The sequence below is a fragment of the Myripristis murdjan genome, chromosome 17 (assembly GCF_902150065.1).
Source record: "Myripristis murdjan chromosome 17, fMyrMur1.1, whole genome shotgun sequence".
Classification (NCBI taxonomy): domain Eukaryota; kingdom Metazoa; phylum Chordata; class Actinopteri; order Holocentriformes; family Holocentridae; genus Myripristis; species Myripristis murdjan.
Window position 1 is genome coordinate 35,050,213 of NC_043996.1, and position 24,675 is coordinate 35,074,887.

Consider the following 24,675-nt stretch of genomic DNA (forward strand, 5'->3'; position numbering starts at 1 on the left):
TTTGGGAAGACGGCTTTTTCAGTTGAAGCAGCTGAACTGTGGAACTCCTCGCCAAATCAGATCAGAGAGAACACAACCTTCACAAGTTTCTAATCACACGGAGAAACAACGGCTGAAGGAGATTACTACTGTCTCTGGGAAAATCACACAAGAAACCAGAAAATACTGATATTTTTACAACAGGCTGCAGAAATATTATGCTGTCATTTATTTATTAAATTCTCGAGTTGGTAATTAAAATTTCCGTTGAAAACAATGCAGTGAATAAGAGTTTTGTCTTCCCATTGAAGGGCTGAGGCTGAGAGTAGAGCTTCATGAAACAAACTGTGAAGAATCATGTTCATCACAGAGACTGACTTTGATTAATTGTAGATTTGATACAAATAGTGGACTAATGAGCCGAGCAGGAAAAGCCTCCACAATAATTCATCTATAATTTCATGCCTCCATTTCTTTCAGGACAGAGAAGAGAGAGAAGAAAAGCAGCCACAAGTTTCCAACAGCAGCACATTTCATTTACTGATCCTTAATACATGAACTTCAGCATCCAGCAACACACACTATGTTATTATGGGCTGTATTCCATTCTGTGATAACACAGAATGGAATTAGAGGAGCACTGCTGACTTTCTCTAATCACTTGGCAGATTTTCAAGATGTTAGGATGCACAAGAAAATGATCCAGCCAAACAAACGTTCTTCACACACTCATTTAGTTTTTCATGTATGAATGGCTGCAGATTGAATTGTCTGCCAGTGATGACACACTGACATGGAAAGTCTAAAGCAGCAGAAAACAAACCTAAAGCCCCATTTTCAACTTCTACAAGAAAACAAATGAAGGAAAGAATAATTTTGTGTCTTACCTGTTACATACAGTCTGGTGCCTGAGCCAAAGATCTTGCTGCCCCCCACAGTGAAAAGTGCTGTGACAAAAACCTGTGTGTGTTGTTGAATGTGTCAGCTGAGGTGAACACGTCCAAATTATTGAACAAGTGTCATATTTGGGCTTCATGATGTGTTTCTCTGCTGTTGCTGCCAACATGACTGTCAGAGGTTGATTTCTTTTGCTTTATTTGAGCCACTGAGGTAGAAAGAGGCGGTATCCTAGATTCCTCCTCCAGTTGAAATGAGTCCAACAGATGAGACGTGCTGTCTGTCACTTTCCAAAGATTCACAAACTTCTGCTTTAACTCTGAACTCAACGTTGAAAGTGGATTTGTCCCTGATCCGGTTTGTCACATTCAGACCTGACCAGGGGTTCAGCACTTTGCTCAAGGGCTCCTCAGCAGTGGCTGTTAAAGGAGGGCAGACGTCACATTTGAACAAGGAGCGCGTGGACTTTGTTGTGCTCTAAAGTGGCTCTCTTCATATCTATGGAGCAGAGAGTTTGCTGTTGGTGTTGGACACCATGTTTTGGTTTTGCTCCACTGACCTCTGAGGTTCCACAGGGATCAGTTCCAGAGCCTTTTTATATTTGTCTCTGGGAGATTTATTACATATTGTGTAGCATCATAACACAAACAAAGTCCCTCTGCAGCCAAACTCTGACTGGCTCACAGCACAGAGCCAGTGAATTTTAACATCTGTTACAGAGATGATACTTATCATATCAAACACACGACAAAATTAAACAGAGCACTTCAGAACACTGGACACAGATTATGAAGTTGACTGTATTGAGTAACCTACAGTTTAAAGTACTGGCAGTGCTGGGACGTTTGAAGTCGAGGCATGTCCCGCGCACGACGGGACGAGTCACATGAGGCTTGTGTCGCTTTACAGAAAACCAGGTGACCTGCGACAAACGAGGCCTCGCATCACATGGGACACGACACTGAAGGTCCTGATCAACTGGCCACACATTTTGCTGTCAAAGAGTGTAGGAAAATGGTGCCGGAAGTGCCCACTTTTACCCTCCTCCCACATTATTTTTAAGCACAATCAGAGGTTCCTATATTGCAACACTTCCCACTGAGCAAGTGGGAAGTCTATATAACGTCCATATTTCGTTAAAACAGAGCTTTTGACCTGCGTCCACGCACCAAATACAAGAAACGTGCGTCTTATCGAGTAGAAGCGGTGTGACGATTTTCAAACTGATCTGACATTGCGATTTTTCGTAATTTATGTTTAAAATTGCGATTTTCACCTTCATTGAAAAATAATGGGGAACCGGCCGACACCCATGTATTTTCAAAGCCTCACAGCTCAGTCATTCTTTGGCATTGCGTGAGCTACAGTGAGAGACCTGATGGCTAGAGTGGAGCAGCCCTGGAAAATCACCTAAAAATCCTGTCTTAAAATTGCTCCACTGGCCACTATTTTCACTCCACATGCAAAAATTTCGGGTAAAGTAGTAGGAAAAATAGTTTTGCTTTGAAAAATGTAAATACAAAAGCAAAGTAGCTTAAACTTTTTAAACGGTGACACTTAACGAGGCAGGAGTGCCAGCTCTCTCCCCCATAGACTCCCATTATATCTGGAACTCAAAATCTGGGGAGAGAGGGAGAAACACACACTTTTTCAACTCGCAAAAACACATACATTTTTGGGAGTTAGAAAATAATTTTGACACAGTTTGAAAGCCCAAAGCCTTGCCTTTCTCATGATACCTTTTATTTCCGCTCGGACTTACTGTCATTGAGGAAAAAACAGTTCTCTCGTTCTCTCGTTCTCTCGTGCATGCTGTGTGATGTATAGAGCAGAAACACCTGTAGCTACTTCAATGTATTCAATGTATCCTTGGAATATTCTTTTTATTTGATCAGCTGCTGCGTGGCAGGGCCTCTGAACTCTAGCCAGAACTCACTTGATTCCACTGACCTGTTCCATTGCGGCACAACTTAGTGGCATTATCCTTGTAATTTCTCTGCATGAGAAATACAAGGTGTGGTGTGTGAGCGTGTGAACGGGTTGAAATGTGTGTGTCTCACCCCCAATGTGTGAGACTTGAGAGCTTGTAAGGAGGACTACAGTTATACAAAAATGATTTATTCAAAAAGCGACTCAAATTATATCTGGTTCGCATTCAACCATTTCTAGTGCACAATGTAGTAAAACGTGGCCTGGTGTGTTTTATTTTTCTCTCTATGGCCCCTCCGCGGCTCCGCAGTAAACAAACATAAAACAAGAGAGGAAGAATATTTACATTTTTAATCCAATCAAAGAGGACCTCACACAATTCAAACACATACAATGTACTGTACCTCAACCAATAGAATTGCCCCATCGTGATTTGGTCATACGCACTGATGCGTGCTCGGACGATACATACCGTACCGTGATGCGTCGGGTGGGAGACCGCAAGATGAACATGATGAGGATCTGCAGCAACTCCATCATTTCATTGAAAGAATTACCATTCAGTCGTCGAAATAATATAGATAAACTGGCTATTAAAGAATTGGGACCACCCAGACCAAATTTAAATATCAAGCAGCTGAGTCTATTGTATTTGAGGCATTTAACTTGATATAGCTATACAAAAATACTACTGTGTGTACAATTCATGTCTGGTGCTGCCATCTAGTGGTTGAACAGGAAAACCACATTAAACAATGCAATGTAACACTGTAAAGTTAGCTATCTGACGGGAATGAGCCGAACGTCTTTTTATTTTTTATACCGTAAGTGTTGTAATATAGGGGCATGGATGAGGTGCACAGAATAGAGGCACAGTGAATGAGCTGAACACAACTCGGCACTTTTTGGCCCCAACTTCTTTAGTGAATGCGGCGCTCCTGAGGCAGGCAGAGCTTTTTCCTTGGTCATCGCATGTTTCTGTCATAATATATTATTTATGTGAGACTAACAGCTGAAATTTACACACACACACACACACACACACACACACACACACACACACACACACACACACACACACACACACACACAAAACACTAACAAAATCAAGTTTCATTAAAATATTTCACAATTGGAACTGCATGAAGGGCGTTACTCTGCTGCCCATAACGGACGCCACACCCCAGAAGAAAACTATGGACCAGAAATGATCTTTCATTGTCTGTTTTTTTTTTTTTTTTTTTTTTTTGCTCTTTTTCTCTCTTTTTTTTTTTTTTGTTGTTCAATATAAAACTTTCAAATCAAACTAAAATCAAAAGATAATTAAAAACTTATTTTTTTATTCGTATCATAATAGTTGTGGGGGCGGGGCCTGTTTGGATGGCGGCCCCCCGCCTCACAAATCCTTCTCATTCTGTCTTTAATGTTAATTAGCGTTCACAAATCAGCCTGTTTTCATCAAAAATGTTTCTTTCCACTTCATGAAATTGTTGACACGTTTTAGAAAAATATCATTTATGCCCACTTTGATATAATCTCCAGTTCCAGGGCAGAACGGGGCTCAGGAGGTAGAGCGGTCGTCTGGTAAGCAGAGGGTTCCCGGTTCAATTCCCGGCTCCTCCACAGTGTGTCGAAGTGTCCTTGAGCAAGATACTGAACCCCTCACCGCTCCTGATGGACAGCTAGGTGCCTTGCATGGCAGCCTCTCCCATCAGTGTGTGTGTGTGTGTGTGTGTGTGTGTGTGTGAGGCAAATGTTGTAAGGTGCTTTGAGGGGTCAGTAGGTTAGAAATGCAGTCCATTCACCATTTTATTCCATTTAACGATGTGTTGAGGTGAGCGTTGCCTTTTCGTGCACGTCCTGGCTGAGGTGAGGTGTTATTGTCGGTACGGTGTCACAGTAATAAATGTCCCATCAGCAGGTGATGGAAACATGAACAGGTCCTCACTTTACACAAACACATGGGCTCAACCCGTCAGGCAAGGAGATGAGTTGTATTTGATGTTGCTGCCGTCCCTTTCTCAGCTGACTTTGTGTTCTACCTGACAGGGTTTCATTCCCACCATCTGACCAGCAGGTTGGCTCTCACTTTTATACAGTTTATTTATTTATTTATTTATTTATTTATTTTATTTATTTATTCATTCATTCATCATCATCATTATTTTATTCATTTTATACAGTTTATAATCATGGATCCACACACGTCACACACCGACCAGAGAGTCAAACACAAAACAAAATACAACACAACATTTAACATCATGCTCAAAACGACACAATGTAAAGCAAAGCTTCAGAGCTCAGAGCCGTTTGTGTGGCTTCAGCAGTGTCCTGGAAGAACCAGATGACAGCTGAGATGGGAGCTGAAATATGTGAAGCTGGGCTCAAATCAAGCTCTCTTCCTGTGGTAAACAGGGTTTGCCATCTGTTCATTTCTTGGTTAACGCTGCAGAGTTTTTGTACAGCGACGAGCCAACACTTCTCACTGTGGGAATCATAACAGGCACAGTAGTAGGTGGCTTCATGGGAGGCTTTTACTTTGTCGATCACCAACTCACAGCTGCTGCCTCTCCCTTTAGCTGAGAAATCATCTTTTTGAGGATGGTTGAAACGGTTATTAACTGTACCGTCATTCACATTAATGCGAAGAATCACTTTGAATGTTTCTGTCTCTTTCTTCTGGTACCAGAACACATAGACGTTACACAGGTCAGTTCCTGTACATCTGAAGGAGACTTTCTCATTGGTGCTGCTGGTCAGTGATAACTGGTCCTGATCCAGCTGTTCTGCCATGGCAACCCCTGCTGTGGAGAAAGGGACAGGTAAATGAAGGTGAGTGTGCCAGAGTTTGCTGGATGCTGATTGGTTGGAAACACTCACCTAAACACAGAGAGCACAGAGCAACACTTGGCAGTGAAAGCATTTTGTCCAGTGAGGTTTCCTCTGTTGAAGCTGGGTACAAGTGGGGCTCCGATTCAGCCGAGGCCAAATAAGGACGGCCGCTGACATCACATGAGGGCGGCGTGCTTTCTAACGCCTCCTCAGATGATTGACAGCTGAGTGGGACCTATGGTGTCAGAGCTTTTCAAACACGTCAGTAACATCCTCCTGTTGGTCACACACCAACAGGTGAGGTGGATGTGCTGCTCTGCTGGATGTAGTGTTGGTGTCAGAGCCTTCCAGCAGCATGGGAGTGTTTTTCTGAGACCAACAGGGAGGCGGTGGAAAGACCATGTGATGCTGTGTGTTTGTAGTGATGGACAACAGAGCAGATCAGCTGAGCTTCCTCCATCTGTTCCTTCCAACAGGCCGACCAACGCTGCAGAGCACAAGCTTCCTGCTGCGCGGTGCCAAGCGGCTGTCAATCAAACTGTGGTTTAGCCCCGCCTCCGCTCCCAGGAAACACCGGCTCAGCCTTTACTAGAAAACCAACCAACAGTTTCACCACATTTTCCATCATGCTGACAGCTTTTCTGTCCCGCTCTGAACTCAAAGACTTCTCTGCAGTGACTTATTATTGCTGCTCAGACCAGACCAGTCACCCCAGTTATTAATCACCATCAATTATTGTTTATGTTGCTTATAAAACTGAAACCATAGGACAGGCTGATTCATTTTTCATGGTGAAATACACCATGTTCACAGTTTGAATGAAAAGTTTCTCTCCAGTGTGTTATTGCTGGAGATTTTCTTGAAGTTCTCTCTGCACACACACGTCGTCACCAACTGGTTTAAAATCAATACAAAACAGAGAAGTCGAGTCAAGTCAGCTGATTTGTACGGCAGATTTCATACTGAAGTAGATTCAAAGAGCTTCAGATAAACAAATAGAAAATCATAATTATCACTATTGTGAATTCTATTATTATGATTATACTGGTGTGTGTTTCAGTTTATTACACACTCCAGGACTGAATGAGGGTCCGTAAGGTCACATACAGAAACAACTGTACACACACACACACACACACACACACACACACACACACAGGAATGGCAACAATACCTTGCCTGGCTACACCCGACAGAAAGGATTAAAACAATAAAATAAAATATTATTACTCATAATAATAATGGTAAAAGTTCAAATGGGAGCTGTATGTAAAGGCCAGGATCTCTGTTTCCTCTCTGTGGCTTTTCAGGCCGACAAGTTGACAACAAACAGGACGACTTCATCCTCACAGCAGCAACACAAAACTAGAATATAAAACTGAATATAAAACGGACTGTAATCCCTAATAAAATTAATGCCATATTTTTGTTTAACCCCTTAAATTAAAGCTGAAAGTCTGCACTTCAGTCTTGATTAGTCCATTTCAAATCCACTGAGGTGTGTTCAAGGCCAACATGATGAATATTGTGTCTCTGTCCACATACTGATGGAGCTGACTGGATACATGTGCTGATATTAAAATGATGTGTTTAGAGGTCAGCTCAGTGATGCTGGATCACATTTCTTGTCTTTCCATTTTGCTTTTGTCTCAGCCAAATCTGTGTGGACATCAGGGTCTCTGCAGGGCAGAGTCTCTTCAGACGGGGCCGGCGGCTTGTTGCAGGTCAGCTCGGGGTGAGGAGCAGGACAAAGTTTGGAAGGCCCTGGTCTGAATGAGGAGTGGAGCCGTCAGTGAGTCAGTGCTGCAGGACGTTTCCATGATGCTGTTGACTCTCCACTTCATGTTGTCTGCTTTCCAGTGCAGCTGTGCTCAGTGTGTGGGGCAGGGTCTGTGTTCAGCTCCTCCACTAGATGGCGCTGTGGTGTTTGGGCAGCAGAGGGGCTCTGTGCTGAGTGGAGAGCGTGTGCTGTGTTTGTGAAGGAGGGCCCTGAACGCCTCCTGGCAGCTCTGCAGGAAGAGTCCCACAGACACAGTTCACCTGCGGCCCGACGGCATCGCTCTGCGGCTCCTCCGGCTCCTCGCGTGTCGCCTCCTCTTTCATCTCTACGTCACTGTGGAGCTCAGAGGTCAGAGGTCAGAGGTCACCGGACCGCACGGGGAACGCGTCTCCCCGACGAGCGCCGTAAGTTTCTCTGGATAATGACTCGGTTTCACAGCAGCGGCAGCACAGGCTCAAAGTGAGCCGCCGGACTTGTTCAGATGGACGTCCTTTAGTTTGAATAAAGCCGTGGATCATGTCAGGCTGGGACTTTCACTAAAATGCTTTCATTCAACACATCCTGAGCTCAGCAGCACAGAGAGCAGCACAGGAAACAGCTGGCAGCATTTCTACCTCTTCTTACCACACAGGCCAGTTCAGCCAGCAGGCCAAACAATGCTTTTGCACTGGTTGGAGTGGGAGCCACACACGGTCCAGTGTGGCGGCTGACAAATCCCTCACTAGTGCTGCTGACGAGGCTTCAGGACGCTTCTTAGAGCGCAGCCTCATTCCACATCTGACAGCAACACAAGCACAAGCCACATTTTGAAGTGTGCAGCCTCCTGTTGGAGCTTCTTCACAAAGCAGCTTGGGATCGTCTTTATTTGGGTTTGTTGTCCAGCATCACTGATCGCACCTTGAAATATCTCACTTCCATCAGGACAAAGACACATTTCTTGGACAAATCATTTCCTGGATCATTCTCAACTTGGATTGTTTTGGAATCGCTTTTTTCCTGCTCCGTTTCTTCTTCTGCTGCTTTCTTAAAGGCGCTGACGTGACAAATATTTCTTGTGGATTATTTCACTTTCCAGCTGTTAAATATAGTTGGCACATATCTACACAGCGCTGATGCTTTTCACAGGAAACTCATGTTCTTGTGGATTCTGTGTTTTTCTGCTTTAGTTTGGGATTTGCTGACAGTTCATGTGAATGAGATTTGAAGAAATGAAAGAAACCAAACTTCAGCCTGTTTGATAACTGAGTCCTGACTTTAATCTGAGCAGCAAACAGCAAAACTCACACATTTCACTTTTTCATGCACATTTGAAATATGACGTCTTCACAAAAACATTCAGTGACAAAATGAAAAAACAGCAGACACTGGGTTAACATACAGTGGATATTAAAATATTTAATATTCATTGAAAAATAATCCACAGTGAATTTGAAATTGAGAATTTCCCAGGAGACTTTATCATCTTTGATGTGATTTTTGTGTGACCTCGATCATAGGCATAAATCAAAAAAGCAAAATTGTTCATATTTTACTAATATTTTGATTTTGTCTCTAGATAGATTTCTTTTTTTATTTATTTATTTAAAGTAGGCTATTTGTACTTTGAGTTTGATGTTGTATTGGCCCACAGTTACACTTTATAATTTAAATGTATGATGTCATGATGTCATCCATGTCAGATTTCCTTGTTTGTTGAGATTTTCATGAATAAAGGCCATTTCTGTGGACACATTTCTCTGTCATCATGTTGCTTTGTTTTATCACCAATTCTAAGACACGACAACTGCTGACTTCATGTTGCACACATGTTTTTACTCATTTTTATTTCTGATTCACACACACACACACACACACACACACACACAGAAATGTCAGCAGATCCAGAAAAGACAAAGAAAAGGTGTGCAGGTGGAAACCCAAGACGGGCTTCTGTCAAACTTCAGCGTGAAACAACATCTGCACTGAGTGCAGCTTCTAGAAGAGGTGAAGAGCTGCTGAGGTCCAAATCCAGCCAGACAAATCATGTGAAAGTGAGGTAGCAGAGCTCCCACTGAGCACACACACAGTTTTTCTGTGGGAGAGGCCAGGATCTCAGTCACAGTGGGGTTGGGATCCTGGGGGGAGGAGGTCCACACACAAGTCAGGATGGAAGCTGCTTTGAAAAGTGCCGTATGAATCCTCCGCCCTCCAGAAGCTCCCACGCCACGCAAACCTCCACCATAGGTCCCACTCAGCTGTCAATCATTTGAGGAGGCGTTAGAAAGCACGCCGCCCTCATGTGATGTCAGCGGCCGTCCTTATTTGGCCTCGGCTGAATCGGAGCCCCACTTGTACCCAGCTTCAACAGAGGAAACCTCACTGGACAAAATGCTTTCACTGCCAAGTGTTGCTCTGTGCTCTCTGTGTTTAGGTGAGTGTTTCCAACCAATCAGCATCCAGCAAACTCTGGAACACTCACCTTCATTTACCTGTCCCTTTCTCCACAGCAGGGGTTGCCATGGCAGCACAGCTGCATCAGGACCAGTTATCACTGACCAGCAGAAACAATGAGAGAGTCTCCATCAGATGTACAGGAACTGACCAGTGTAGCGGCAGCTATGTGTTCTGGTACCAGAAGAAAGAGACAGAAACATTCAAAGTGATTCTTCGTATTGATGTGAGCAATGGCAGAGTTGAAAAAGGTTACAACCATCCTCAAAAAGATGATTTCTCAGCTAAAGGGAGAGGCAGCAGCTGTGAGTTGGAGATCAACAAAGTAAAAGCCTCCCATGACGCCACCTACTACTGTGCCTGTTATGCTCTCCACAGTGAGAAGTGTTGGCTCGTCGCTGTACAAAAACTCTGCAGCGTTAACCAAGAAATGAACAGATGGCAAACCCTGTTTACCACAGGAAGAGAGCTTGATTTGAGCCCAGCTTCACATATTTCAGCTCCCATCTCATTATTATTATTATCCAAATATTTTTATTGGCTTTTTTAAACTGTAAACACATACAATACAATCAACAAAGCCACAGACAGCATTCACAAGATACATAAAAATAAAGCAACAATAATGACATAAGCATACAGCATACATAAATGTATATATGTACAAGATCAGATAAAATAAATTAAAATAACAAACACAAATTCTGACATGTTACAGAGATTGTGGTCAATTAAGTAGTAGTCTCAGTGTCTCTAGCTGGGAATTCCAAGTTAAAGTAGTTCAAAAATGGCTGCCAGACCTTGTAAAACCTCTGGGTTGATCCCCTGATAGAGTGTTTCAACTTCTCAACTTTTTAATGTGCCTTTACATCCCCAACCCAGCGCCTGTGTGTAGGAGGCATAACTGACTCCCAGTTAAACAAAATAAGGCGCCTGGCCAATAGGGATGAAAAGGCAATGGCATCCAATTGTGCACCAGATATCGCCACCTCAGCAGGGATCACACCAAATAACGCAATTTCAGGAGCAGGGCTTATCTCCTTGTCACAGATATAGGAAAATGTGTCAAAAATTGAAGACCAAAACTGTACCAACTTTGGGCATGCCCAAACATATGGTAGAGGGTGGCCGGAGCCTGACAGCATCGGGAACAGGTCAGATCCACATCCGGATATATCCTGGCAAGTCTACTTTTAGACAAATGGAGCCTGTGGAGTACCTTAAACTGGAGCAAACCATGTCTGATACAGATTGAACTTTAATGTATTCTCTTAATTGCACTTTGCCAGGAGCCACCTGAGATTTCAAACCCCAGTTCCTCCTCCAACGCTGCCTTAATATTATGAAGTGATGGAGAGGTGATCATTTGAATACCTTCATACAATCTGCTCACCACCCCACTTTGATCTGGATCTCCATCCAACCACTCATCCATCCAGTCATTTGGCAGGAGTAACGGAAAGGAAGGAAAATGCTTCCGAACAAAGGTGCGCACATGCCAATATCTGAATGAATGTGAGCTGGGAATATTATACTTACTTACAAGCTGTGCAAAAGACATGAACACACCATCTTTAAAAAGATCTTTCACCCGTTTCGGACCATTCCTGAACCACAACTTAAACACTATATCCATGAGTGAGGGCGGAAAGAGTGCATTAGCCGAATTTGGGAGAGAGGGTATAGCCTGTCTATGTTTGAAGAGCGTCCTAAAGTGAGACCATATTCGTAGTGAGCCATTCACGATGGGATTGTTTGTAAGGCACTGTTTACCAAGTGGAAGTGGTGCACATACTAAAGAAGGAAGGGACACAAGAAGGGTGGAATGTTGTTTCATTTCGACCCATACAGGTCCATCCCCCTCATAAGATGCAGAGACCCAGTATGTCAGTTTATAAATATTAGCCGCCCAATAATATTGTAGAAAGTTTGGCAGTGCTAAACCTCCAGCCTCTTTCTGTTGATGAAGATGCACCCTTCTTATCTGTGGGATGGTCTTATTCCAGACAAAGACGGATATGGATTTATCTAACTCTTTAAAAAAGACTTTGGGATATAAACAGGTACTGTATGAAACAAGAAAAAGAACCTAGGCATAATTGTCATCTTGACAGAATTGACCCTGCCAGCAAGCGATATAGGCAGTGCTGACCAACAGACAAGATCCTGCTTGGCCCTCTGTAGAGCTTGTTTAAAATTTTGTTTGAATAAATCATTGTATTTACAGGTTACTGATACGCCAAGATATGCAAAAGTGTCACGAGTTTCTATTAATGGATATGCCTCAAAGGACATCTGTTGAGCCTGGTCATTTACAGGGAAGAGTAAAGTCTTAGGGCTCTAGTTTCGCAGACCAGGCGAGGCGGAGGCGCAGCGCACCTGCGCTTCTCCAACTGGGTGTGGCCAGGTGGATTTTGCAAGTCTGGCACGCCGTGTGCGCTGGCGCAAGTACTCCGCCGTCCCTCCTACCAGCAAAAGGGAGTAGAGAAGGCATGGAGTGGGTTTGACACAGCCGATTCACTTTAAACCAATCAAATGAGCCCCTCAGCACTCCTTAATGCAACCGCAAGCAGTTCGATGGCAAGGTCAAACAGGAGCGGGCTCAGGGGACAGCCTTGTCTGGTACCCCTACATATAGGAAAATAATTGGAGATTGTTTTATTAGTACGGACCAAGGCCAGTGGTGAAGCATACAGGACCCTTATCCAGGAACAAAAAGCCAGTCCAAAACCGAACCTCTCCAGAGTTGCAAATAGATACTCATACTCAATCCGGTCGAATGCTTTGTGGGCATTGAGGGAGAGCAAAACCTCTGCTGTCGGTGCTTTTTCCGGAGAATAAAGAATGTTAAAAAGCCTACGTAGGTTACCAAAAAGCTGCTGCCCTGTAATAAAACCAGTCTGATCTGGATGTATCACTGTATGCATAACAGACTCCAATCTACTAGCCAGAACTTAGTTAAGGTTGGTTAAGATCTTGTAATCACAGCAGAGTAGGCTCACAGGCCGAAGCGATTCGCATTTCAGAGGGTCCTTTCCCTTCTTAAGAAGAACTGAAATGGTGGCCTGGGTCATTGTAGGGGGGAGTGTCTCATGCTCAAGTGCCTCAGCATACACATTCTTTAGAAGGGGAATTAGTTTACCCAAGAATTTAAAAAAAAAAAAACTCAATCAGGAAGCTGTCTGGCCCTGGTGCTTTACCGCTCTTCATCCGCTTAATTATCCGATCAATTTCAGCTGCTGAGATGCTGCTATCAAGATCTGTCCTATCCTGTTAGCCTACAGTCGGTATTTCGAGACAGTTGAAGAACTGAGCTAGCTTTGTATTATCGCAATTTTCTGTGGTTTCTGAATTGCTCATTCATGCCTTTTTGATCTGTGGTTATTCCATCTGGAGTGTTAATCTCCGCAATAAATTCGGCCTGAGCGGATTGTCTTAGCTCAAGGCATAGTAGTTTGCTGGCCCGTTCGCCATGCTCGTAAAACTCTTGGCGAGATTTAAGATGAAGCTACTCAGCTGCTCCAGACGAGAGGGTGTCAAATTCTGTGAGCAAACCTATTCTCTCCCTACTGAGATCAGCAGATGGAGCCTCTGAATTTCTATGATCCACATCCTTTATCAAAGAGATGAGCTCATTAAGGCATGCTGACCGTCTTCTATTCATACTTACATTATAGGATATTGTCTGTCCGTGTAAATAAGTTTTCATTGATTCCCAAAAGATACAGTGGCTTGTGTCTGGTGACTTATTTGTTTCTAGAAAAAAGTTGATTTGGGCAGATAGGAAGCTATCAGCTCCCATCTCAGCTGTCATCTGGTTCTTCCAGGACACTGCTGAAGCCACACAAATGGCTTCTTCATACATCTTCATTTTCTGCTGCTTATCTGGAAGGCTGAGGAGGTCAGAGTGTCTCTGTAGGAAGTTTAGCTGCAGCCGTCAAACTGCCTGCAGGGATAATCTGCCCGGCGTCCTCCCCTGCCGGTGCTGGGTTCAGCTGCAGGAAACTGGACTATCCACTCTGTAATGACACACACACAGCTGTGCTGCAAACACATTGCTGTCTAAAACCCCTCAGGTCAGACCAACATAAAGCCTAAAGCTGAGAGTCACCAGAGACAGGCACACTGATAAGAAATGAAGCCAAACCTGTGGATAAGTGCTAACAGAAGCATATAGAGAGAATAAAAAAGGCTCTGGAACTGATCCCTGTGGAACCTCAGAGGTCAGTGGAGCAAAACCAAAACATGGTGTCCAAATCCAACAGCAAACTCTCTGCTCCATAGACATGAAGAGAGCCAGTTTAGAGTGCAACAAAGTCCACACGCACCTTGTTCAAATGTGACCTCTGCCCTCCTTTAATAGCCACTGCTGAGGAGCCCCTGAGCAAAGTGCTGAACCCCTGGTCACATCTGAATGTGACAAAGCGGATCAGGGACAAATCCACTTTCAACGTTGAGTTCAGAGTAAAAAAGCAGAAGTTTGTGAATCTTTGGAAAGTGACAGACAGCACGTCTCATCTGTTGGACTCATTTCAACTGGAGGAGGAATCTAGGATACCGCCTCTTTCTACCTCAGTGGCTCAAATAAAGCAAAAGAAATCAACCTCTGACAGTCATGTTGGCAGCAACAGCAGAGAAACACATCATGAAGCCCAAATATGACACTTGTTCAATAATTTGGACGTGTTCACCTCAGCTGACACATTCAACAACACACACAGGTTTTTGTCACAGCACTTTTCACTGTGGGGAGCAGCTACTGGTACTACATCTTTGGCTCAGGCACCAGACTGTATGTAAGAGGTAAGACACAAAATTAAATTTTCCTTCATTTGTTTTCTTGTAGAAGTTGAAAATGGGGCTTTAGCTTTGTTTTCTGCTGCTTTAGACTTTCCATGTCAGTCTGTCATCACTGGCAGACAATTCAATCTGCAGCCATTCATACATGAAAAACTAAATGAGTGTGTGAAGAACGTTTGTTTGGCTGGATCATTTTCTTGTGCATCCTAACATCTTGAAAATCTGCCAAGTGATTAGAGAAAGTCAGCAGTGCTCCTCTAATTCCATTCTGTGTTATCACAGGCTGATATTCACTGTCTGGGACTCAGTGATCATGATGGAGGAAAACTGCTTGTATTGATTCATATTCATACAGCCCATAATAGCATAGTGTGTGTTGCTGGATGCTGAAGTTCATGTATTAAGGATCAGTAAATGAAATGTGCTGCTGTTGGAAACTTGTGGCTGCTTTTCTTCTCTCTCTTCTCTCTCCTGGAAGAAATGAAGGCATGAAATTGTAGATGAATTATTGTGGAGGCTTTTCCTGCTCGGCTGATTAATCGACTATTTGTATAAAATCTACAATTAATCAAAGTCAGTCTCTGTGATGAACATGATTCTTCACACTATTTGATCAAGCTCTACTCTCAGCCTCAGCCCTTTAACGGGAAGATAAAACTCTAATTCACTGCATTGTTTTCAATGAAATTTTAATTACCAACTCACAAATTTAATAAATAAATGACAGCATAATATTTCTGCAGCCTGTTGTAAAATTATCAGTATTTTCTGGTTCATTGTGTGATTTTCCCAGAGACAGTAGTAATCTCCTTCAGCCGTTGTTTCTCCGTGTGATTAGAAACTTGTGAAGGTTGTGTTCTCTCTGATCTGATTTGGCGAGGAGTTCCACAGTTCAGCTGCTTCAACTGAAAAAGCCGTCTTCCCAAACTGTGTTGATGTGTGTTTGATACAACAGCAGTACAATGTGCCAGCACTACAATGTCTTACTAACTGACATTAATCTCAACTTTTTGTAGTTTAAGTAAAAAATTGAAAATCAAATTCAGAATTGTCAGATTAAAGTTTGAGTCGTGACCTTTCCAAAAGCCAAACTGGATGAGATGAAGTGGACGGTGACCAGCGCTCTGATGGGTTGTGACATACACCCAATAGAAAAAAATCTACAAAAATCACCCAGAGACATTGGTCCACTGTTATGATAAATGAAATAATAAATGATAACAATGACATGTTACATACATGATAGTAAATATTTTTTATATATTCCATGCATTACAAAATACATTTAATATCGTATATGAACTTAAAGAGACTTCATGGTTAAAGAAAGGATAAAAATGAAAATTAAAAAATATGTATATTTATATGATACATGAAGGTGAATATATCAGTATGATTTAATATGTGAATTGATATGTGATGGTAATTTTTTACCGATAGACAAAAAAAAAAAAAAAATAGATATCATAGAGAAAAAAATATTTTGCAAATTACAACAGATACATTTTCTTTTGTTAAACTCTGTAAATTTATTGTGCGCACCGGTGGCTTATTGGTAAAGAGAGCGTACCAGGGCTCAGTCCTGATCGCAGCGACCGGGGTTCAAAACCGACCTTAGGTCCTTTGCTGCAGGTCATCCCTTCTCTCTCCCCTGCCCTTCCTGTCTCTCTACACTGTGACTGTCAAATAAAGCAGAAATGCCCAAAAAATAAATGAATAAAATCTTTGGAAAAAATCATTGTATATATGCATTTTTATGTCACATGACTGCTTAGAGCAGTTTTTAGTATTTTACCCCAATTCTGAAAAAGTGAAGAAAGTCCATCATCAATAAGAGCTGCCAGATATCTATAAGAATAGATGAGGGCGTCATCTGCATACAGACGTACATTTGTGATCCAGATTGTTAACCCAGATTGTAAAGAAGAAAACAAGAACAGAGCCAGGAGCGACTCTTGGGGAAAACTTGGAGCAACATTTAATCCACTTGATGAGAGCCTCACAAAGACTGACACAGCATCCAGCAGCTTCCTGAGCCCAGACTGATCACAGGACAAGACACAGGCAAGTCAAAACAGGGTTTTCACACTGACTGTGACTGTGTGCCTCTTGTTGCTCTTGTCAAACCTCAGATCGTCTAGTTGTGCCGCCCAAAGTGAGCATCTACCCAGCGACCAGAGCCGACCTGAAGGGGAAGAGCTCCCTGTTGTGTCTGGCCACATCCATGTTTCCTCCTGAGGTCCAGTTCTCCTGGAGGACAAAGGACAACAAGAGGACAATTCCTGAGAGAGAGCGAGTGGAGCTCAGAGCGGAAGAGCACGCCGCCGCCATCGTGCTGATCGATGAGCAAGAGCTCAACACGTATCAATACATCTGCTCCGTCAAACACCAAGAGGGCACGGTGGAGGCCAAGATACCACCAGGTAATGAATTCTAGCTGCATGTGTTCAGCAGTGATTTAGCTTCATCTGGAAACACGTCCAACAAGCCAAGAGGAGCAGAGAAATGACACTTTTCCCTCCAACATGTCCTTCATGTTGTGTTTCAGAGCTTCCAGCATCTGCAACCTCCCTCCCTCCAGTTAGAGACACAACAGAGCCGCCAGCCGTGGAGCAAAGTTACGGTAAGATCAGCTGCTGCCTTCTCTAATATACAAGAAATCATGTGTTCAGTTCAGTAAATCAACGGCTTCAGCTGAATCTACAGAGTCCAGCAAGAAGATGGAGAGGGAGCGCTGACGCAGCAAACAGCTTCACATCACAGCCAGTTTGTCTTTGGTCCTGATTTTCTCACTCATTTCATTGAAATACGGACAGATTGTTTGATGAAGTGGGAGGTTTCTCTCAACCTGGCTGTAAAATTAGTTTTGTCATAATTTACTATTTTTTTCATGTTTTCTAGTGAAATATGGGTAATTTGAAAACATGAGGCCTGCTCTCATAATTCAGCAAATGCAACAGGTGATCATGGTTCAGGTGTAAAAGCACAGATGATCTTCTTCCAAAAGCCAAGAGGAGCAGAGAAATGACATTTTCCCTCCTTGCAGCGTCTGCAGCCTCCATCCCTCCAGTCACAGACACAGCAGAGCCACCAGCCGGGGAGCAAAGTGACGGTAAGATCAGCTGCTGCCTTCGCTAATTCACTTCCATCAGCACGTTGGACTGAAGTGCAGCAGCTTCCTGAAGACTGGATGCTCAACATTTGCACAGCAGCATCTCACTTCTTCTTCTGCTGTCTGACAGTAACACTGTGAGCATTGACAGCAGCTCTTCATACTCAACTGCTGCAATCATGTCAAGCATCAACATCTGCACCTTTGCATCGTATGTGGCTTTGCACACATTAGTTGCACATGATTCCATTTGCACATCATTCAATTTCATTTGTGTCCCAGTTGCCAGTTACTTTACTTTCCCCTCATTTTTATCAGCCAGTTTTTATTTTGCCGTTCTTTCTATGTGTTTTATTCTGTGTGTGCTTGGTGCTTTGTGTCCTGCTGCTTTTGCACACACACACTCAGCATTTCACTGCACGTGGTGTGTGATCATGTGTGTGGCCACGCACATTAGATGTGATGGTAAATCCTGTGCATCAATATGTATGTGTGTGTGTGTGTGTGTGTGTGTGTGGTCTCCCAGTGTCCTTCCAGTTCCAGTGCAGGGTGAAGCTGCTCTCTCTGGTTTCCATAGTGATGATAGTGAAGAGCATGGTGTACTGCTGTGGACTCTCTCTCCTGATCATCCACAGAAACAAGGGACCTGCTGACTGACTGTCCTGCAGCGCCGCTTGATGATGTCATCACTGACTGTCCTACAGTGCCGCTTGATGATGTCATCACCGACTATCCTGCAGCGCCGCTTCATGATGTCATCTCCGACTGTCCTGCAGCGCTGCTTGATGATGTCATCACTGAGCAAAGTGTCATCAGTTAATTGCATTTCCTCTTTTGCTCAGTCATTGGAAACATTGTCACTTTATGTTTAACCCTTTGAAAGGCTTTTATTTTGGAAAGGCAATTTATTCTCAAAATTCACTTTTAGTATCGCCTGTTCATTTTCTTCTTGGTGGCAATTTTCTTGTTTTTTGTTTGTTTGTTTGTTTGTTTTTTCCATTATTTCTGGTGACTATATTTTTTTGGATGCTAAATTTGCGATGTTTCAGAGTAATTGACTTAAAATATGATTGTATGAAATTATAATTGTACTTTTTGTTTTGTTGTAATTTTTTAATGAATTCTTTCTAATTCTTTGGACGTTTTCTTTGGTTCCTTCCAGTCTTTGGCTGATTTCTTGCTGATGAACTCGTCAAATTTTCTCCATGTTTTGAAAGGACATCATGAGCTTTTATTTGTTGATAAAATCTGTTTTCCAGGTCAGGATCCATAACAAATGTTTCCCCTCCTGGTTGTGAAATTCTCCTCTGAACAAAAACCAACATGAGATGAATTTTCTGTTCTGTTCTATCGACCTTTTCAATAAAGTGTCACATCACAGTGTGTGTGTGTTTGTGTCTTACATATTTTATATATACATACATTTATATTTGAATTTAATTATTGTTATTGTTATTAATTAATTAACCAATTAAAAAAAACCATTATTTTATCTATATATATTTGTCCCTTTCTGTTTTCCTCTACTCCTCCTTTATGAATTATGAAAACATGAGTCAAGATTTTTTTCTAAAGTGTTTTTACTCTTCTTAGGGCATGAACATTTTTGTGAGTCTTTAAGATGCAGGACTGGTATTACCATGTCATTATACTGGTATTTTATAATGGTATTAATATGTTTTCAGCAACAAGAACTGACAGTCTCTGCATGAAGCTCAATGGAGGGGAGCAGCAGAGAGCATTCTAACAGCTGATATGCAATTCCACCATAGAAACCACTGCATTTAGGAGAAAATGACTTTTAACCAGCTGTCCACTGCAGTGACCGCCATGCACTCCTACTTTGGCCAGCAGTTATCAGTGCATACCAACATGTATGCACTGATAACTGCCAGTGCATACATGCTGGTATATATTTATATTTATATTTATATTTATAAATATAGATATAGTATATATATGAGAGTATGATTGCTGTGTGTTGAAGTGGGCGGTGGGCTTCCTGGAAGGGCTCTTGAGCAGAACCAAGAGGTGCAGCAGTTGTTTTCTTGATATGAGAAACCACAGCTAACGGAGCGGAGGCTGCACAGAAGCTGCTGTGAAAGCCACAGCGCCTGTCTGGAACATTCTGTGTCCCCCAGCAGGAAGTCAAATGTTGATTCACTGTCAACACTGCAGCTTTTATGTGTCCTCACCGCTGAGCTGCACACAGCTGCTGCCACCACTGCTGCCTCTGCTGCTCTCATTATTATTACTGTCAGTATTAGCACTATCATTATAATCACTATTATTATTATCACTATCATTATTATCACTATTATTATTATCATTCTGATTATTGTTATCAATCTTATTATCGCTATCATTATTATCAGTGTGATTGTTGTTGTCATAGCAACCACAGTTCGCTTTGTCGTTACTGCTGTTATCACCACTGCTATCACTATACAGCCCGGAGGAGACGTGCAGCCTGTCTGTCAGTCTGTCAGTCTGTCTGTCTGTCTCTGCTACTAATACTACTGTTATTACTAGTACTACTACTAATACTACTGTGACTACTACTACTACTACTACTACTACTGCTTTTACTGCTACTACTGCTACAAATACTACTACTACTAATACATTAATACTACTGTTACTACTACTACTGCTACTACTACAAATGTTACTACTACTACTGCTACTGTTACTACGACTGCTACTTTTACTACTACTACTACTACTACTGCAGTTACCAGTACTACTACTATTAGTGTTACTACTACAACTACTACTACTACTACTGTTTGTACTACTACCATGACTAATAATAATAATAATAATAATAATAATAATAATGATAATGATACTGATAAAGTCAGTGAGCATTAGTAGAAACAGACAAATGAAAACAGTGAAAGTTCTGTGCAGGAACTGTTTTAATGGATGAGATTTCTTGGTGAAAACAGACAGAGCTGTGCTTCTAAAATCCATTCTGCATGTCCACACATCAAACATGTTCACTGCCAAACTCACAACCTGGACAAAGAAGGAAAACATGACATGAAGTTGTTATGATTTCTGCGTGTTTCATACAGGTGAACTGAGCTATGAGGCAGACTGACTGATTTTACATGTGATGGATGAAAACTGCTCTTTGAATCAGTTCCCAACAAAGCAAACACAACAGAAACACAGCGTCACCAAAACTGAAGGACATAAAGAGCAGCGCTGATTCAGAGCCTTTGACACCAGGAGTTTCCTGTTTGTTCTCTGTTGGAACCTTTAGAACAAGCAGCAGCAAGACCACAGAAGCATTTGGAGAGACGAGGAGCTCCATGACAGACAGGAGGAAGAGGAGGGCAGTGATGACATCATCAAGCGGCGCTGCAGGACAGTCGGTGATGACATCATCAAGCGGCGCTTCAGGACAGTCAGTCAGCAGGTCCCTTGTTTCTGTGGATGATCAGGAGAGAGAGTCCACAGCAGTACACCATGCTCTTCACTATCATCACTGTGGAAACCAGAGAGAGCAGCTTCACCCTGCACTGGAACTGGAAGGACACTGGGAGACCACACACACACACACACACACACACACACACACACACACACACACACAAACACACACACACACACACACACACACACAGACACACTGAGGTTACTATAGTTGTGTAAAAACACAGTATGACTTCAGTTAGTTGTCATTTTTTTCCTAAAGTTTAGTTTTTATTTTTCTTTCCGTTAACCCAAATTGTTTTTCACAGCTTCTCTAACATCTTTTTCATGGCTGCTGTCTCTGCTCTGAAAGACATGTTGCTTTTCAGACAGACTCCAGACGCAGCGCATTCAAATCAACTTATTTTATACTATTTCTATGTTGGTATTTGGTAAATCACTGAGAGACTGAGACATTACAGCAACACAGCACGCTTTACTAATCAACCCCACAGTTTGTTTCCTCATTACCTCCTTTTATCAGGGCCTCCACCGTGCCCTCTTGGTGTTTGACGGAACAGATGTATTGATACATGATGAGATCCTCCTGATCGATCAGTAAGATGGAGGCGGCGTGCTCTTCCTCTCTGAGCTCCACTCGCTCTCCCTCAGGAATCCTCTTGTTGTCCTGTGTCCTCCAGGAGAACTGGACCAGAGGAGGAAACATGGATGTGGCCAGACACAGCAGGGAGCTCTTCCCCTTCAGGTCGGCTCTGGTCGCTGGGTAGATGCTCACTTTGGGCGGCACAACTTGACGATCTGAGGTTTGACAAGAGCAACGAGCAGCACACAGTCACACTCACTGTGAAAACCCTGTTTTGACTTGCCTGTGTCTTGTCCTGTGATCAGTCTGGGCTCAGGAAGCTGCTGGATGCTGTGTCAGTCTTTGTGAGGCTCTCATCAAGTGGATGAAATGTTGCTCCAAGTTTTCCCCAAGAGTCGCTCCAGGCTCTGTTCTTGTTTTCTTCTTTACAATCTGGGTTAACAATCTGGATGACAAATGTACGTCTGTATGCAGATGACGCCCTCATCTATTCTTACAAATATCTGGCAGCTCTTATTGATGATGGACTTTATTTTTTTCAAAATCGGGGTAAAATACTAAAAACTATTCTCAGATATCATGTGGCAGAAAAATATATATTTACATTGTTTAACAAAAAAAAATGTATCTGCTGTCATGTGGAAAATATATTTCCTAACATATTTATTTTTATTTTTCATTCATTTTTTTTAAGGTTTTTTTTTTTTTTTTTTTTTTTTTGGCTTTTCTGCTTTATTTGACAGTCACAGTGGAGAGAGACAGGAAGGGCAGGGGAGAGAGAAGGGATGACCTGCAGCAAAGGACCTAATGTCGGTTTCTAACCCCGGTCACTGCGATCAGGACTGAGCCCTGTTACGCACTTTTTACCAATAAGCCACCGGTGCTCCCAATATATTTACAGTGTTTAACAAAAGAAAATGAATCTGCTGTCGTTTGCAAAACATTTTCCCTATCATATTTTTTTGGTCTCATAACAAAAATTATTTCAAATATTAAATCACATTTTAAAACATATTAATATATTCACCTTCATGTTTCATTAAATATACATCTTTTTTATGAGAACGTACAGATAATCCAAGGCAACTCTTCTTGTGCATAAAAAGCCTTTAATCGAAGTGGCTTACATGATAAAAAGCTCCAACATGTTTCGGCCAGAGCATGGCCTTCATCAGACTCTCCCTTCTGTACGTTCTCATGGAAATATTTTCCCCGTAAGTCCAATGAGCACCTTCTTTTGTCATGGTATGAACCTTTTTTACATGAAATGTTGACACGCTGTAGCCTTCTCCTATTCTCCCTTTTTTCATGCATCTTTTTTATTTAAATTTTTATCCTTTCTTTAACCACAAAGTCTCTTTACAGAGACATACCATACTAAATATATTTTGTAATGCACGCAACATAAAACATATTTAGGTAACACTTTACAATAACAGTACAACAATTTACGTTAGTTAATGCCGTACTAAACATTAAGTAACAAGTAATAAACATTAAATAATAGTTAACTAACAGTTAACTAATGCTGTTCATGCTAAGGTATTAATTTATATGTTATTTAAGGGTTATTGTAGATATTATTAACATTAATAAATGCCATAATAATCATTAACTAACAGTTAATTAACCATTATGGCAATAACTAACGTTAAGTAACGTTAATTGTTGTACTGTTATTGTAAAGTGTTACCCATATTTACTATCATGTATGTAACATGTCATTGTTATCATATATGATTCAAGGTATCATAACAGAGGAACAAGGGTTCTGGGTGATTTTTGCAGATTTTTTGCGATTGGGTGTATGTCACAACCCATCAAAGCGCTGGTCACCGTCCACTTCATCTCATCCAGTTTGGCTTTTGGAAAAGTCACAACTCAAACTTTAATTTGACAATTCTGAATTTGATTTTCAAATTTTTACTATTGTTGCAAAGATCTGTGATTAAAGTCAGTTAGTAAGACATTGTAGTGCTGGCACATTATACTGCTGTTGTATCAAACACACATCAACACAGTTTGGGAAGACGGCTTTTTCAGTTGAAGCAGCTGAACTGTGGAACTCCTCGCCAAATCAGATCAGAGAGAACACAACCTTCACAAGTTTCTAATCACACGGAGAAACAACGGCTGAAGGAGATTACTACTGTCTCTGGGAAAATCACACAATAAACCAGAAAATACTGATATTTTTACAACAGGCTGCAAAAATATCATGCTCTCATTTATTTATTAAATTCTTGTGTTGGCAATTATAATTTCCATTGAAAACAATGCAGAGCAGAGCTTCATGAAATAAACTGTGAAGAATCATGTTCATCACAGAGACTGACTTTGATTAATTGTAGATTTGATACAAATAGTGGACTAATGAGCCGAGCAGGAAAAGCCTCCACAATAATTCATCTCTAATTTCATGCCTTCATTTCTTTCAGGAGAGAGAAGAGAGAGAAAAAAAGCAGCCACAAGTTTCCAACAGCAGCACATTTCATTTACTGATCCTTAATACATGAAGTTCAGCATCCAGCAACACACACTATGTTATTATGGGCTGTATGAATATGAATCAATACAAGAAGTTTTCCTCCATCATGATTATTGAGTCCCAGACAGTGAATATCAGCCTGTGATAACACAGAATGGAATTAGAGGAGCACTGCTGACTTTCTCTAATCACTTGGCAGATTTTCAAGATGTTAGGATGCACAAGAAAATGATCCAGCCAAACAAACGTTCTTCACACACTCATTTAGTTTTTCATGTATGAATGGCTGCATATTGAATTGTCTGCCAGTGATGACAGACTGACATGGAAAGTCTAAAACAGCAGAAAACAAACCTAAAGCCCCATTTTCAACTTTTACAAGAAAATGAATGACGGAA

General features: G+C 41.9%; 1 protein-coding gene and 1 gene segment (V, D, J or C); one reads left to right on the forward strand and one right to left on the reverse strand.

Annotated features, from left to right (window-relative positions):
* LOC115375421 (uncharacterized) overlaps positions 1-24,675 on the forward strand; it is a 70,799-nt gene that overhangs the window by 21,564 nt on the left and 24,560 nt on the right. Inside the window, exons 6-8 of the mRNA XM_030074810.1 lie at positions 16,783-17,073; positions 17,199-17,273; positions 17,697-17,762. Of these exons, the coding sequence (XP_029930670.1) occupies positions 16,783-17,073; positions 17,199-17,273; positions 17,697-17,762 (432 nt within the window). The remainder of the gene's footprint in view (positions 1-16,782; positions 17,074-17,198; positions 17,274-17,696; positions 17,763-24,675) is intronic.
* LOC115374963 (T-cell receptor gamma chain V region DFL12-like) lies at positions 5,059-5,844 on the reverse strand. The segment is given in 2 exon segments: positions 5,059-5,612; positions 5,689-5,844. Coding segments are annotated over 2 exon segments (582 nt in total).